Source organism: Phyllostomus hastatus, unplaced genomic scaffold (genome assembly GCF_019186645.2).
Source record: "Phyllostomus hastatus isolate PE091 unplaced genomic scaffold, TTU_PhHast_1.1 phas_contig_86, whole genome shotgun sequence".
Lineage (NCBI taxonomy): Eukaryota > Metazoa > Chordata > Mammalia > Chiroptera > Phyllostomidae > Phyllostomus > Phyllostomus hastatus.
The window spans coordinates 38,028,782-38,044,380 of NW_025333977.1; the positions used below are offsets into that span (position 1 = coordinate 38,028,782).

Below are 15,599 nucleotides of genomic sequence, written 5' to 3' on the forward strand. Positions count from 1 at the left end.
CTAGGTCTTTGACACCAGTAAAGTCACAGTATGGCAGACGAGACATATTCAACAACTAGTTTGTCTGTTTTCTCTGAAGCATTTTTAACAATAGACTTGAAGATTAGGTGTTTCAGTAATAGTTAGTATCTGCATGTATTTTAAACTGAATAGACAGAATTTTTAAAACTTACGACTCTCATAAATTTATATGTTAATGTGATTATCTAAAGTTGCCATCAAAAATTGATTCAGATTCAGTGAACATTAGTCCATACTTTATTTTAATATTGTGTTTGCTATACATTTATGTTTAGGTATCTCTAATGTGTTTGAAAACCTTCCAAATTTTCTCTCATATGTATTTTATAGAGGGATACATTCAGACTTAAATATATTAAGATAAAAAAAACAGAGAGAAATGCAGAAACCAATATTTGAATTCAGATATATCTTCCAAATTAGGTGTCCACCCTTTATTTCTTTACTACACTTCAAGTTTTAAGAGAGACAGACAGAGGGACAGAGTCTTGCTGCTCTTTCATATACCAATAACTCAGCCAAAGGACAAAATTGCTTACCTAGTTTAATTGTAGGGGGATTTCAGAGAGGCTATGAATTTTAAAAGCAGGAGTATTTTGCCTTGAAGAGTTTGAAACCAGAAAATGTGAGTTGAAAACCAATTTAGTATAATACAAGAAAATGGCCTCAACATTCTATAGCCACACATCATTATTTTGAGCCCAAAAAGGAAGATCTAATTTACAACTCCCTCTCCAAATAATCTTCAGTATTAAAATCATAATAAATTGCAGCCTCAGATATAAAGTTTTGACAATATGTAAGACATTAAAATATTCCATAAAGGATACAACTTCTTTCAAAGTACTTTGTGAAGGCCCCCACCTGAGAGGCATCCCTATATCCATTCCTCAAAGTTTGGAATTTCACCATACATGTCTGTTTATTTAATATTGTCCTCTCTCAAATACCAATGTAGGGTCAATACTATTTTTTTTAAAGCCACAGGCTTTTTTTTAGAGGATCTGGAATACTGTTTTGTTTTCAACAGTTTTTATCCCCAGAGGCTATTTTGAAGTGAAATACACGCATGATTTGAGTGCACGAGTTCCTTGTAATGAAGAACCATCCATGTTTACCTGATCTATCCTGAGACAGGAGAAGCAGTAGGCTTCCTACTCGCACATTCTCAGGTCTATGAAAGACAGCTATGTGAGATTCTGAGCAGGAGTAGGCAGAACAAAAGAGTTTATAAAACATGGGTGAACATTCACTCAGGCTTTGAAGATTGGTGAAAATTTAGATATCTCTTTTAAGATTGAAACAAGAATTACCTAAAACACTCTGCTGCCTTGATAAAACCAGTAAAAATTTCTTAAAAATTGTTCTTCCAATTTCCCTTCAAAATCATGTTAAATTCACTAATTGGGAGAACTGATCTGGTAAGGAACATAGCTCCTTTATGTTGTCAAATTAATAATGATCAATTTCACTGCAAATTTTCAGTTTGTCTTCACAGGGTAAAAAGTCTCTAGATCATTATTTCACCTCTGACCACAAAAGCACAGGTACTCAACCTCCTGATGTGTCTGAGGTACCTGTAGTCAGCATTGTCAATGGCTGTCATCTATATATTTGGAATTCTTTTCCTTCAGAAAATAACATTGTTTAAGCTCTTAAATCTAACAGTGAGCTAAAGACTGAATTTACCTCAAGAACTTCCCCATTGGGATATGTCCAATTTCACCTCAGTAACTATTAGAATTGAATCTTTTGCCAGAACTCTTAATTAATTGACTGGTTCTTACCCATTGTCAATGTGTTTGCCCTTTCAATTTACTGTTAAGCTGTATCTTCACACACACACACACACACACACACACACACACACAAAGGAATTTGGGTTGACAACAAGGTCAATAGTATGAACTGTCTGATGTCTTATCCAAAAATTTTAAGTACCACAGATACAATGGTGTAAATCTTAGAAGACAGTGATTCCTGATTGCTCTTTGCTGATCACAGTGTGTCTGAAGCATTGTGTTCAGTCTTGTTCAGGAAACCACTCTTACGAAGCACGTATATACACATTATATACAGCAAAATATAATAAAGGCAGGAAAGAGGCTTGATATCATGTCATACGGGTAATAAGATAAAAGTCTTGAGGTTATTTAATCTACAGGTGAGAAGCAAAAACAATGTGATCACAATGGTTGCAAAATATTTCAGACGTTTAAGGATGTAGATCTAGTACCACCACATAAAAGTGATAGGGAAGAATACTTCAAACGAGGAAATAATTTACAAACTGAGCTGAAACTAGCTGCTCATTTCAGAGGTGGCTAATTTCTCCTCCTTGAAGGTTTACTCATCACCTTCCCTTTGTATGAGAAACAATGATGAGCTGAAACTTATATAAGTTTTCACTAGGCATCGTCCTATCTTTCCCTTTTCCTGTAGATACAGTGGAAGCAGTTTTTGACTTCATTCAGAGGAGCCGAAGGATGATTGTTGTCCTGAGCCCAGACTATGTGACAGAAAAGAGCATCAGCATGCTGGAATTTAAACTGGGTGTCATGTGCCAGAACTCCATTGCCACCAAGCTCATTGTGGTAGAGTATCGTCCCCTTGAGCATCCACACCCAGGCATCCTGCAGCTGAAGGAGTCTGTGTCTTTTGTGAGCTGGAAGGGAGAAAAATCCAAACACGCTGGCTCTAAATTCTGGAAGGCATTGCGGTTGGCTCTTCCCCTGAGAAGTCTGAGTGCCAGCTCTGGCTGGAATGAGAGCTGCTCTTCTCAGTCTGACATCAGTCTGGACCATGTTCAAAGGAGGAGAAGTCGTTTGAAAGAGCCTCCAGAACTCCAGAGCTCAGGAAGGGCTGTGGGTACCTCTCCAGCCTCAGGCACAATGTCCAAGCACAGAGGAAAACCTTCTGCAGCTTGTCGCTGCTGTGTCACCTACTGTGGAGGAGAGAGTCACCTTAGGAGCAAGAGCCGGGCAGAGATCCATACCCAGCCCCAGTGGGAGACACACCTCTGTAAGCCTGTTCCCCAAGAGTCAGAAACTCAATGGATACAAAATGGTACCAGATTGGAAACCCCTGCTCCCCAGATCTCAGCCCTTGCTCTTCACCATTTCACGGATTTATCTAATAACAATGACTTTTATATCCTATAATTACCATGTGGTGGGTGGTGGCTGCTGTCTCTACCAGCCCTCTTAGTACCACAGACCTATGGGAATAACTGACATTTTTATCATCTAGTGGACTAACAGATTGTGTCCCTGTATTGATTTTTAAAAACTATTTATTTCTAGGAGACAAAAGACCCGAAGGACCTGCATCCAGAATTATTGCCTCTAATGGCCTCAGAAGAGCACACTCTTCTTGGCCCCTAGAAGGTCAGTATGTGCAAGTCACCTAAAGTCTGGTCCTCTATCTTGCCCAATGGTTTAAAACTGAGCAAAGAATTTTAATGTTTTCTTTGAGTTTGTTAATCAATGTCATGTTATGAGTCAGTCAGGTGTGCTTGGGCTATGACACTTACAGGAGATATATATATATATATATATATATATATATCATTCTCCCAAGGGAACATTATGGAAAGGAGTTTGTTCTGGTGGATGCTGTAGGACTCAGATCAACAGAAAACCTACAGCACAGTTTCCTGGGGAGAACCAAACACACCCATACAGGGATACATGGTGTCCTCTGCCTCACTGTAAATTAGTGTTCTTTAAACTGCCTAAAGTTGTTAGCATCAATAAAGTTATATTTTCATGTGATTTCATTTGTACTAACAAATTTTTACCCTTCTCTCTCTCTCTTCTACTTTTTGTGGCTTTCAAATTCATATGTGAAGAGTATTCCATTTCAGGAAATCAAGCTTTGCTTTAGGAATTAGGAAAGTTGAGGTATCTCTTTAGGTTCTTTTTAATGCATAGTAGGAGCTATCTGAGAAAAAAAAAACAAAAGAAAGATAAAGTGTTTTAAATAAAGTAGAAGTTTACGCAGTAATTTCCTGATATGTTTAGAACTGACAGCGGAAAAATTCAGTATTGTTAGGGATTTAGTGTAGAGTTTTGTGCCTGAATCCCTTCTTCCCTTTCAGGATTCTGAGAAGGGATGATCAACTTAAGTGCCTACGAGAATTAGTAGGTAAGAAAAAGAAAAAAGGAGGACATTTACTGTGTAAGCATAATATACATGCTCTCCGTGTAGGGCCCATGAGCATAGGGACAGTCACATACTTCTTCACTCTAAACATTTTAGCACAGTCATTGGAAGCAACAGCATTTAATCAGGGAGATCATAGAGACTAATCAGGGAGAAAATAGAGATGGTTTGGTCTGTAGGTAATTGAAGAATATTTATTTTTTTAAAAAAGGGAGCAGCCTCTACTAAACTCCATCTTGGTTTGTCATTGATTAGCCACACTGTTGGCAGATATTTCAGTGTTTAAGAAGAATCTAAAAGTTCAGATTTTTATGTAATCTCTCAATTATGAGATGGCTTAAACTTAAAAATACAAAAGAAAGACAGCTAAGAACCAACAAAAATACATGAACACATAGTCAGCCTGAGGGCCACTGGTTTGTCATTTCAGAACTAGAACATTGACCCAAACAACATCAGTCCAAGTGTAGATTCAAGTGTCCCTGGCAATATTGAGACGGCAGAAGACAAGGAAATAATGGGAGATGATTATTCCCTTTCTAAATTGAAGGCATATAAACCCTCAGAGTAAGGCTGGTGTGACCTAACACTCCATTAGAGGAGAAAAAGCTAAAAATAGTGAAAATAGTGTGCTTTTCATCTACTCTGTAGAGGTTTCCTGTCTGGTGGGTCTACTGTAAGAAAAAATTAGGAGCACAATCTCCTCTTCCTGAAAAGTAACAAAATACAAAGAGCTAAAGACCATGCCAGCCATGGGCAGTCGATACATCAGTGTAGGCTGCTAGTGAGAGATGGCCCGTCAGTCAGCCTCTCCCAGGCTCTTACTGTGAATGCGGGGTGGGGAAAGAAACGGAAGTTTTCTCTCACCACTTCTCTTACAGAGAAAGCAGATCCCTTCTCTGTTGGAACAAGTAACTAGTAGGACATTTTCCTGTTAAAACAAAAAGATGAAATAATAAGAACTCTCCAAAGTAAATGTGACTCATTGTGGAACTTCTAATGAGAAGTGACAGGCCACCGGATCTAAAGACCAGCAGAAGATGACTGAACACAGCCCACGGTTTAGGTTGTGTTCTTTGCTGATGGTTTATGTTGCATTCTTTGTTGAAGTGACTGACCCATCTCTGATAGGTGCTCAAGCATATTCACTTGGAAAACAGAAGTTTCTCTTCAAATCTGATCATGAAAGTTGCTCAATATCCTAAGAAGGAGGAGAATGATTTTGCCCATAATCAGCTTTATTCCTGAATTATTTCAGTGAAGAAAAATAAATGAAAGGAATATTGACAGAGGTACAAAAAATGAAACATGAGCTCTTTCCTATTATGAATAAGTAAAGAGATAATTGTGGTGTTCTCAACATAGATACAGTGTAAGCACTATAAAGTCATGGTTTGGGGCATTAGCTCTACAGGGATCAGAAAAATAATACCTTCTCCATACTTTAGTTGCATGGAGAAAGGCCAGGAGGTTATGTTATTGGTCCCTAACCCAATATTCTGCAATTGAATGGAATATTCAGTGTCATATATACCAATGAGGCAAATGACAATAAGAAAAATTTATCATGGGCCATGTAAATTTATAATGGAAATGATAGGATTGTAAGTTAAATGGATATTACTTACATAGTAATACCACCTGTGTGAGAGCACAAGTTTGAGGTCAAGTAGAGAAGAATGTGAGTTCTGCTTCTCTCCCATGTGATCATATACTACCTGGAGCTCAATCCCCTGCTGGCTAAATAAGGATAAGATGGTTAACCTCACTGGATTTTGTGAGCATTAAAAAAACACAATGCATGTAAGTGCTTAGCACAGTACTTGGAACATTGTAATCGATAAGTAAGTGGTGCCTAGTACTATACCCATAGTAAAATCATTTTTCATAGTTGCATAAACTTACTTTTGTATAATAATCTATGTTTAAGAAATTGATTTTACATGCATCACTATTTTTTACTCTAACAAGATGCACAAAAGAAGTACAGAACAGGAACTTATTATCCAAGTTATGTGACTTTTTTAATGACACTCGGGCAATTAGTGCTAAGCTTCGGCCTCTAATCTAGAAATATTATATGTGATCCAGTGCCAATTCCAGAATTATTCCTCTAAGATTCAAGTGAAAGTATTTCTATTACAAAGCCACCTAATTACAACTATTTAATCTGAACTGCTTTGCATTAAAATAAAAGCGGCATTTAACATAAACCCACACACAGCTAATTTAATGTCCTGTCTGTTGTCTGATGTGTCATCTGGCCCTGCCATCTTATCATTTTATATTATTCAATTTTTTAATATTATAACATTTGTCTAAACATTTTAAAAGTGGAGTTATTTTTATGTCTTCTGGGCTCTATGATCATGCTATAATTTTATGCCAAAATAAATAATTTGTATTTGTCTTAAGAGAAAATAAAAATATGTTCATTATTTACCTTGAAAAACAGATTTAATCTTTCAGCAGCTGCGACTTACACTGTGTTTCAGTTATCTCCTCTTATAACTAGTAAAATCTCTAGTAATAATATATCCACTTCCAGTGTGAAGAGTTGAAGCAGTTGGTGAAACTAATGTTCCTGAACTAATGTTCATGAAAAGTCATGAATAGTAAATTGAACTAATCATAAAGATATGCACAGAAGGACAAACAATCCCTTTGGCAACTATTGTAAACTTTTGTGTGTCTAAGAATCATTAGGGGGCATCTTATAATGAAGATCCCCGGGCAAGGCCCTGCCCCAGTAGGGCTGATTTATTAGGTACTGAGGATTGTCTAAGAGTCTGCATTTTAATACTGTGCCCTTGATCATTGAGAGACAGTGTTCCATGAGTCAAACTGCGACCTTTGAGAATTCTTTCAAAACTTTCCCCATATTATTTATAGTATTATTCAGGTTGTAAGAGGAGAAAGGCCTTACTAGAGAGTCTGGTCCAAGCCTTCTTAAAGTATACTCCTTTATGCATCCACATCAGATCCATTTTGGGTTAACACTAAAATGCATATTTGTTGACCCCATGCAAGATTAACTAAATAAGACATTCTAGAGTGGGACAGATTTGCACTAGGAATAAACCTCCCAGGTGAATCTGATGCACAGAAAGTTTAAGAACCATTAATTTTTATTTCTTTTTAACTCCTCTTTTACCCTTGTAGGCTCTGATTTTCTCCAGCCAAGGAGGACTACGAATCATCCTTTTAACAAGGTGTTTACAGGCAGTAGATAAGAATATAGGGCACATTTAGCCCTTGGAGTTGCCTCAGCACAAGGATACAGTTGACTAGAAGAGTGGTTTAGTAGAGTGTATTTTTAATGTATGAAACATCAAACACAGACATCTGGAATCTGGCAGGATCGTTGTAATCATCATATGCATTGATCAGATCAGATAAGCTCTCTTGTACTAACGAAGAACCCCACTATTTCAGTAGCTTCATATATCAAGACTTGTTTGTTGTTTATGCTGTATGTCCAGCATAGGGGCCTAGTTTTTTGTAGCTTTGCCATCTGAAATGTGTGACTTCCTGCTATTCTATACTTCAGTCTAAATATAGCACTTACTACTCTAGCTTGCAATTAATTTATTATCCAAAACTACCTATGAGTACTAATCTTGTCATAGAGAAAGCAGTCATACACAGCACTGCATTTTCTAAGAATGATGTATTAAGATTGCCTGAAGAGAGAAGAGACTTTCAAACAGATACGTGACGTTCTTTGATAATAAAGGAATAGAAGGACTTTGCTGCCAACAACCCACCTCTGTTTGCCAAAGTGTCAAGTCAGCTCACTGTAGAAAAAAAAGAGTGTACAGAAGAAAGTGGACCTTGTATATAAATGTTCCCCAAAGAAAAGTTGTTGAAAGAATGTATATGAATAATTACAACTTCTGGTTAAGAGGAAACATTCTTAAAAATTAGAATTTCTGCATTTGGTTACTTTCCAGTCACTGGCTATAATTAGTTCTCTAAGAAAGTGATGCTAAAACTATCTGCCAATGAGCCATTTCATTTTTGAATATCCAGGGAGCCTCAGAAGAACTGAAGACATTTAGAACACAGCAGAGCATGTAACATGATCATTAGAAAGTATCACTTGACCCATATATTTGAAGAGCTAAATAGGGAATTCAAACTGAACATGCTAAAACTCACATGAAGAATGAGACAAGTGCCAGTGTGGGGATTATGAAGTCCATGACTATCTATGCATCTGCTCTCTCTGTGACTTGAACTCTATGTTTGTATTAAACATTTGAATTTTTATATGACTTTAATGTTGTGCAGTATCATTTGATCATGCGGAAAAACTTTGTGCTGGTGAAGATTGTTGCTTAAGGAACTGTGATCCATGTTAATAAGTTACAATGTTGAACAGAGAAAAAAATTTATTTCCTAATGCAGCGAGGAGATAATGAACACCCTCAAAATTCTTTAGAGAATAATGTACAATGTTTTTCTTTTGGACAACTCAAAACACTTAAAAATATTTAAGTGGAAAGACTGGCCCTTTTAATGGGCCCATGGGAAAAAAAAGCAGAAAGATTCCAAAATAGACTGAACTCAGATCACGACTTATTTTTATTCTACTTTAAGTGATGGGAATTTCAGTACTCCATAGCTTTATTGGAAGAAAAAAAAATAAGATCAAATATGACATTATTTATTTTTCATTTAAAACAGAGATATTCATAACAACTTATTAATTTTCTACTGTCAAAAACTGTGCCACATGCTTGCAATTAATTTATAATTCAGTACCATGTTTTGAAACACCTTGCATAAGTTGTCTTTAACCAGAACTGGATATCATCTTTTAAAAGATGTGCATCACACACATGTGGGGCACACTCCAGACTACTAAACCACCCCACGTGATTCGGCTGGGGACTCCCGTGAAGGACAACTGCCTAAGTCCCGTTATAACATTTGCATGGGCTTCAGTGAAAAGTCAAAGATGTCATATTTTAAATTTTGAAGGAAAAGGTAAAAACAAATTCTGATACTCTAGGCAATACTTTTTTTTACAAGTACAAAGCTTAAAACTCATCAAAAACAAAGATTTGAGTTTTCTTTTCATGTCTTATAAAATTACTTAATATATGAGAAAATCAAATACAGATAATAACATTTGAAAAATAATCAATGTAATTATTCAACTGGATAGCCATCAGAGTCTATAACAATAGTATTTGTTACATTGATATTATCAGTCACTTAAAATAAGATAAAGTATTAAAGATATAATAACTTGGGTGTAGACAAAGAAAATTAGATGGCTTCTAAAAAGGGCCAGAAAAAAAGGGAGAGAATAAACAAACCTATTCCCTCATTCACAAACCTGGGTAATGTAAAATAGAAGGAAGATCATGTAAAAATTCTCAAATATTAAACTGTACAGCTAAAACATGGAATGGATGCGAGGGTTTGGAGGATAAAGTTGTATGATCATTTCTATTATAATATAGTGGGAATATTAAATTAATATTAAATATTAAAATCAATATATTGAAACACATTAAATTGGAGCTAGAAGACCTGAATTGGACTACTAGTATTTTATTTACTGTGTGACTTTTAATCAGACATTTTTATTCTCCAGTTCTCAATTTCTTCATCTATAAAATGGGAATAATATATCTACCTCATTGGATTATTGTAAGGGTGAAATTATATAATAAATGTGAAACTATATGATCTGTAAATTACATGCTTGGTGGTGAGTGGTGGTATTATTATTATTATTATTATTATTATTATTATTATTATTATATAAAAGAAGTCTAGGGGGAGAAGATGAAGTCCAAGAAAAGTTCCTTAACCTGCTGACTACAGGGGTACTTTCTAGAACATACAGTGTGTTATTTTTTATAATCTATAAATTAGGGACTAGACAATACAATTTCCTATGACTCTAAAGGCTACAGATCACACACAAAAAAGAAAGAATAAGAAGTAGAAAATAACTGTATTTGTTTTATATTTTCTTATAAAAATTACACTATAACAAGTTAAAACAAACATTGATAACTTCATATTTTCTGTGGGTCAGAAATTTGGAAGAGACTTAGTTTGAGTGCTTGCTTAGAGTTACTCATGGGGGTGCTATCTGACTGCTGGCCAGGGCCACAGTCATCTGAAAGTTTGATGGGGCCTGTGGGATTCACTTCCAAGTGCAGGTTCCTTGGGGATTTGCAGGAACTCTAGGTCCTTTGTCTCATAGACCTCCCATAGGGCTGCTTGAGTATCCTCATAACACATTAGCCAGCTTTTCTCAGAGCAAGAGATCCAAGAGAGGGAGAGAGAGAACGTGTGAGAGGAGAGAGAGAGAGAAAGAGAGAGAGAGAGAGAGAGCATGCAAAGTGGACTGCCCGTGCCCTCTATGACCCAGGCTCCACAGTGATACATCATCACTTGTGCAATGCCCTATTGGTTAGAAAAGAGTCACTGGGTTCAGCCCAAACTCAAGAGAAGGGGAGTTCAGCTCTACCTCTTGAATGGAGGAGTACCAAATAATCTGTGAACATGTTTTAAAGCCAGTACTGTAACACAGACAACCATTTACAGTAGGCCCTCCATAGCCACAGGTTCTTCATCCACAAATTCAACCAACTATGGTAGAAAATATTTGGAGGGAAAAAAAGTTATGTTAATGATGTGCACTATGTAGTTAGTTCTATGATGGTTATGTCTGTATTGAGCACATACAGACTTTTTTCTTGTCATTATTCCATAAACAATACAGTATAACAACTATTTACATAGTACATACATTGTATTAGATGTTATGAGAAACCTAGAAATGATTTACAGTATATGGGAAGATGTGCATAGGTTACATGCAAATATTACATCATTTTACATAAGGGACTTGAGCATCTGTGGATTTCTCATCTGCAGGGTTCCTGGAACCAATCTTCCTGCAATATACAGGGACAACTGTTTTTTTTCTTTTTCTTTTTTTCAGTTGAATCAATTGAGGTCCAGAAAAGGCAAAGTGACAGGTCCTTAACTTTCCTAACTCTACCTCTAACCTGGTAAGCTAACTTTCTCCAGTGGTACCACAGCTCAAAGGAGAGCTAACTGTCTTGCTCTGGACAGGACATTTCTCCTGGTGAAAGATTACAGAATTGCAAAGGATTACATCGCTTCCAGTCCTGGTATCTCTGTCTCTTTCTCTTTGTCTCTTTCTTTTTGACTACCCCTTCTCCCCCACCATTCTATTATACTGGACCAAGAGGCAAAAAGACTCTTGAAAACCAGATGGATGAGGTAAATGAAGCTGGATAGCCACATTCCTGGTCTGGAGTTTGAGAATTAAAATAGAGCTTTTATTCTGGGTTTACCTCTGAAGAGATTGGAAGTGATTGTTTATTCTCAAAAACAGCCACTGTGAGAGGAAAGGAGCAGGTAACTGCTTTCTCTGGAGTCATCCAGGTTTTGTCTTAGCTCTGAACTGCCATGGGTAAACATTAATCATCAAGTCATTTCTTCTCTGTATCTCAGACTTCTGATCCCCCAAAATGGATGCAGTTGAACTAGAAATTCTATAGGATGTTATAATTCTATGCTTTGATTCACTGAGTGATATTTAAATAGCCCATGCCCCTCCTCACATACATACACCATCACCCAGGGTCTAGTGACATAGAAAAATCATTTAAAAGGTACAATTCTTCTACTCAAGGAATCACAAACAATGCTTTTATCTGTTTGGACGTGGTTCCTGTAGCATGCATTTCTCACTTGTTGAGCTAACAGCTAACTTCTGTTGTCCCGTATCTGTTTTCTTACTGTCTCGGGCTGGTAGCCCCAGACAATAAGAAGTTTACAAAAAGTCTGTCCATAGTTGAACTCCGATGCCTTCAGCTTCTCTAAATCCATTTTAATCTCAATTTCCAAGGTCAATATTTTGTGAATTAGCTAGAGAAAAAATGTAGCCTTTTGTCTTAACTTCTTTTTTTGCCCTTATCTTTTACCCATACAAACCCCAGGCAATCTTCCTATGGTGATATATGCTCATATATCTCATCATGCTAAATAAATAAGAGTGAATGGAGCTTGGTTTTGTAATTGCACAGTGCATAAACAGCAAAATCTCTGGAGTTAAGATATCTGAGTTGTAATTCAAACTATAATTATTTTATTATGAGACCTTGAGTAAAGCACTAATTGTGCCATAGGTTCCCCATCAATATAATTTAAGAATCACTATGTGCTTTTCTTACATTCTTGTAGTTGGTGTAATAATAACAAATCAAAACTTTCCTGTGTCTCTCAAGGTACAATTCATGATTCCTTCCAAGTAATCTATAGTTTAGGAAATTTAATCCTTCGTAAGTGCATAAGGCATTAGTGGAATGTAAATCTCAGAGATCTCTCCTCCCACTCATCATGAGTCAATTGCTTGCCAACTGTTGTTGATCCTACTTCCAAAAAGTCTCAAAATCCTTCTCTACTTTTTTCTTTGAAAATCATAAGAATTTAACCTACATAAACAATAAGCATTCTATTTTCTGAACATGCCACACACTTTTACGCCCTATATGCCTTTGCTAATGTTACTTCTGCTTGGAATGCCCACTTCCCGCCCCCCCCCCCCGCCCCCAGCTGAGAGCTCTTTCAATGCTTCACACTCAGCTCAAGTGTTTTCAAGCCTATGCAACTTTCCCAGTCAGAGTTGGATGCTCCTTCCTATGTACTTGTATTTCTCATACTTCCGTTATTTTAATTACACATTTCTAGAAATCTCTTATACCTGATATTCTGTAAGCTTCCATGGAGAGATAACTATATATTGAATCTCTAATCTGAGCACTTAACACTATGGCTAGCATATAACAGATTTTTCATTAACATTTCCTTAAATAAATTAATTATCATGATCACTGTTACTATGAACAAAGCAACCGAGCCATGCTTCTTTCTTCCTTGCATCCCCCATCCATTATAGATGCAATATTTTGTGAAGCACCACTTTAACCTTTCGCTGAACACTATATAAAATGAGTGCCAGTATTGAATCCTGGGGCTCCCAACACCATATCTGGAGCCACTAAATTTAGCCCTTGGCATTGCTCAAGGACAGATGATCCATGACTATGTAGGGGTGAAAAGAGCCCCAGCTGTGCCATGCCTGGCCTGGCCACCACCCTCACATTAAGAACCCCCATCCCTGCTCCACTCTCTCTGCAATAACAGCTGATGCTGGAATCAGCATCATGCTCATGGGCAGATGTTCTGTCTGTGAGCTTGCTATTAAATAGACACAGAATGGCAGGACCCAGCAGTGATAAACATTCTCTACCTATAGTGTACCATAGAGTATTTCTGGCTAACGAATTTCAAGCAGAACAAAAAATATGTCTGTTACTGTTTGAAAATCCAGATGATGTTGGAAAAATAAAATAAATACTGTGTTGATTCAGGGTCAGTTGAGAGATCAGTTCTTTCAGGTCTCATAGCTTGGTGTGGGCTCTTCTGCCGCCACCTGTCCTGTGCACCCATGCCCGCCCAGCCCTGCTTCTCTCCCGAGCCCTGCCCTCTTCTTTCTCCCTCTCAGAACCTTCCTGCCACCTTGTTCAGGTCTTGCTGCTCTGGTCTCTGGAACATGACCCATTCTACCAGCCTGTGAGCAGCGGCAGAGAAAAAAATACATATTTTCTTGCCCTTATTAACTTTGAGGTGAGCAATTTTAATTTGAACCATGAGGGAAATCATGCACATCCAGGCCAGCCAGTGTGGCAACCAGATCGGTCCCAAGTTCTTGGAGGTGATCAGTGATGAACATGATACCCCCCCCCCACAGCACCTACCACAGGGACAGTGACCTACAGCTGGATCACATCTCCATGTATTTATTACAACAAAGCCTCATGCTATCTTTGTGAATCTAGAACCTAGGGCCATGGTCTCTGTTCACTAAGGTCCTTTTGGCCAGATTTTCAGACCAAACAATTTAGTTTTGGTCACTCTGGGGCAGGCAACAATTGGGCCAGGGGGCACTATAGAGAGGGGGCTGAGCTGGTTGACTCGGTACTGGATATGTTGCATAAGGAGGCTGAGAGTTGTGACTGCCTGCAGGGTTTCCAGCTCACCCATGTGCTGGGTAGAGGCACAGCCCAGCACAGATCCATTCATCAGCAAGATCAGTGAAGAGTATTCTGTCGCATCACGGACAACTTCAGTGTGGTACCTTCCCCCCAGGTGTCTGACACTGTGATGGAGTCCTACAATGTCACCCTCTCCTCCCATCAGTTGGTAGAGAATACTAACAAGACCTACTGCCCTGATAAAGAGGCCCTTCACAACATCTGCTTCCGCACCCTCAAGCTGACCACACCAACCTGTGGGGACCCAAATCAGCTTGTCTCCACCGCCATGAGCACTGTCACCACCTGCTTCCACTTCCCTGGCCAATTCAATGCTGATCTCTGCAAGCTGGCAGTCAGGATGGTACCCTTCCCATGCCTCCATTTCTTCATGCTTGACTTTGTCCCTTCTATGCAACCATGGAAGCCAGCAGTCTCCAGCCCTCACTGTACCTGAACTGACCCAGTAGGTATTTGATGTCAAGAATGTGATGGCTGCCTATGATTCCTGCCATGGCCGAAGCTCTCTGTAGCTGCTGTCTTCTAAGGACAGATGTCCATGAAAGAGATGGGGTAGCAGATCTCAATGTGCAAAACAAGAATAGCAGTTACTTTGTGGAATTGGATTCCCAAAGATGTCAAGACAGCTGTCTGCAATATCCCATCCAGTGACCTGAAAATGACAGTCACCATCATTGGCAACAGCGTGGCCATCCAGGAGCTGTTCAAGTGCACCTCAAAGCAATTTACTGCCACGTTCCACCAGAAGGCTTTCCTGTACTGGTACATGGGTAAGGGCATGGACGAGATGTGGTTCACCAAGGCTGAGAGCAAGATGAACGGGCCTTCTCAGAGTAGCAGGATGCCACCGCAGAAGAGAAGGAGGATTTTGGCGAAGAGGCTGACGAGGAGGCCTAAGGCCAGTTTGGTCATCCAGGCTTCTCAATTCCCTCTGCCTTCTCCCTCAACTGCCTCTTTTCTTTCCCTCAGAATTTACATCTTCTGACTCGCCTTTTTACTTTTAGGGGTGTTCTAGAACAGTGCCCAACACATGATAGGCACTTGATAAATATTTCTTGTTTGTTGAATGTCTCTTCTCTGTTTCTACTCTGGGAAATCTTTATTTCTGCCATTGTGGGTAACCCTGTATTTTCTTCTGGTGCTCATCTCTCCCATGTGTCTGTTAATATTCCCTCTCTGTTTTCAAGATAATTCCCCAAGATAATGAATCTCATCCAGATCCCATTTAGAACTGTGCTAAAAATGCCATCCTAAGCCCATGTGGTAGCCTAAGGGAAAGGGAACCACACTAACTCC

The 15,599-nt window shown here is 38.3% G+C and overlaps 1 protein-coding gene and 1 pseudogene across 1 annotated transcript in view; both read left to right on the forward strand.

Moving 5' to 3' along the window:
* Nucleotides 1-3,182, forward strand: part of LOC123827290 (interleukin 1 receptor accessory protein) — a 142,445-nt gene extending 139,263 nt beyond the window's left edge. Inside the window, exon 13 of the mRNA XM_045851803.1 lies at nucleotides 2,464-3,182. Coding sequence (XP_045707759.1) covers nucleotides 2,464-3,182 — 719 coding nt within the window. The remainder of the gene's footprint in view (nucleotides 1-2,463) is intronic.
* Nucleotides 3,183-13,897: 10,715 nt separating this feature from the next.
* Nucleotides 13,898-15,200, forward strand: LOC123827043 (annotated as a pseudogene).
* Nucleotides 15,201-15,599: the final 399 nt, after the last annotated feature.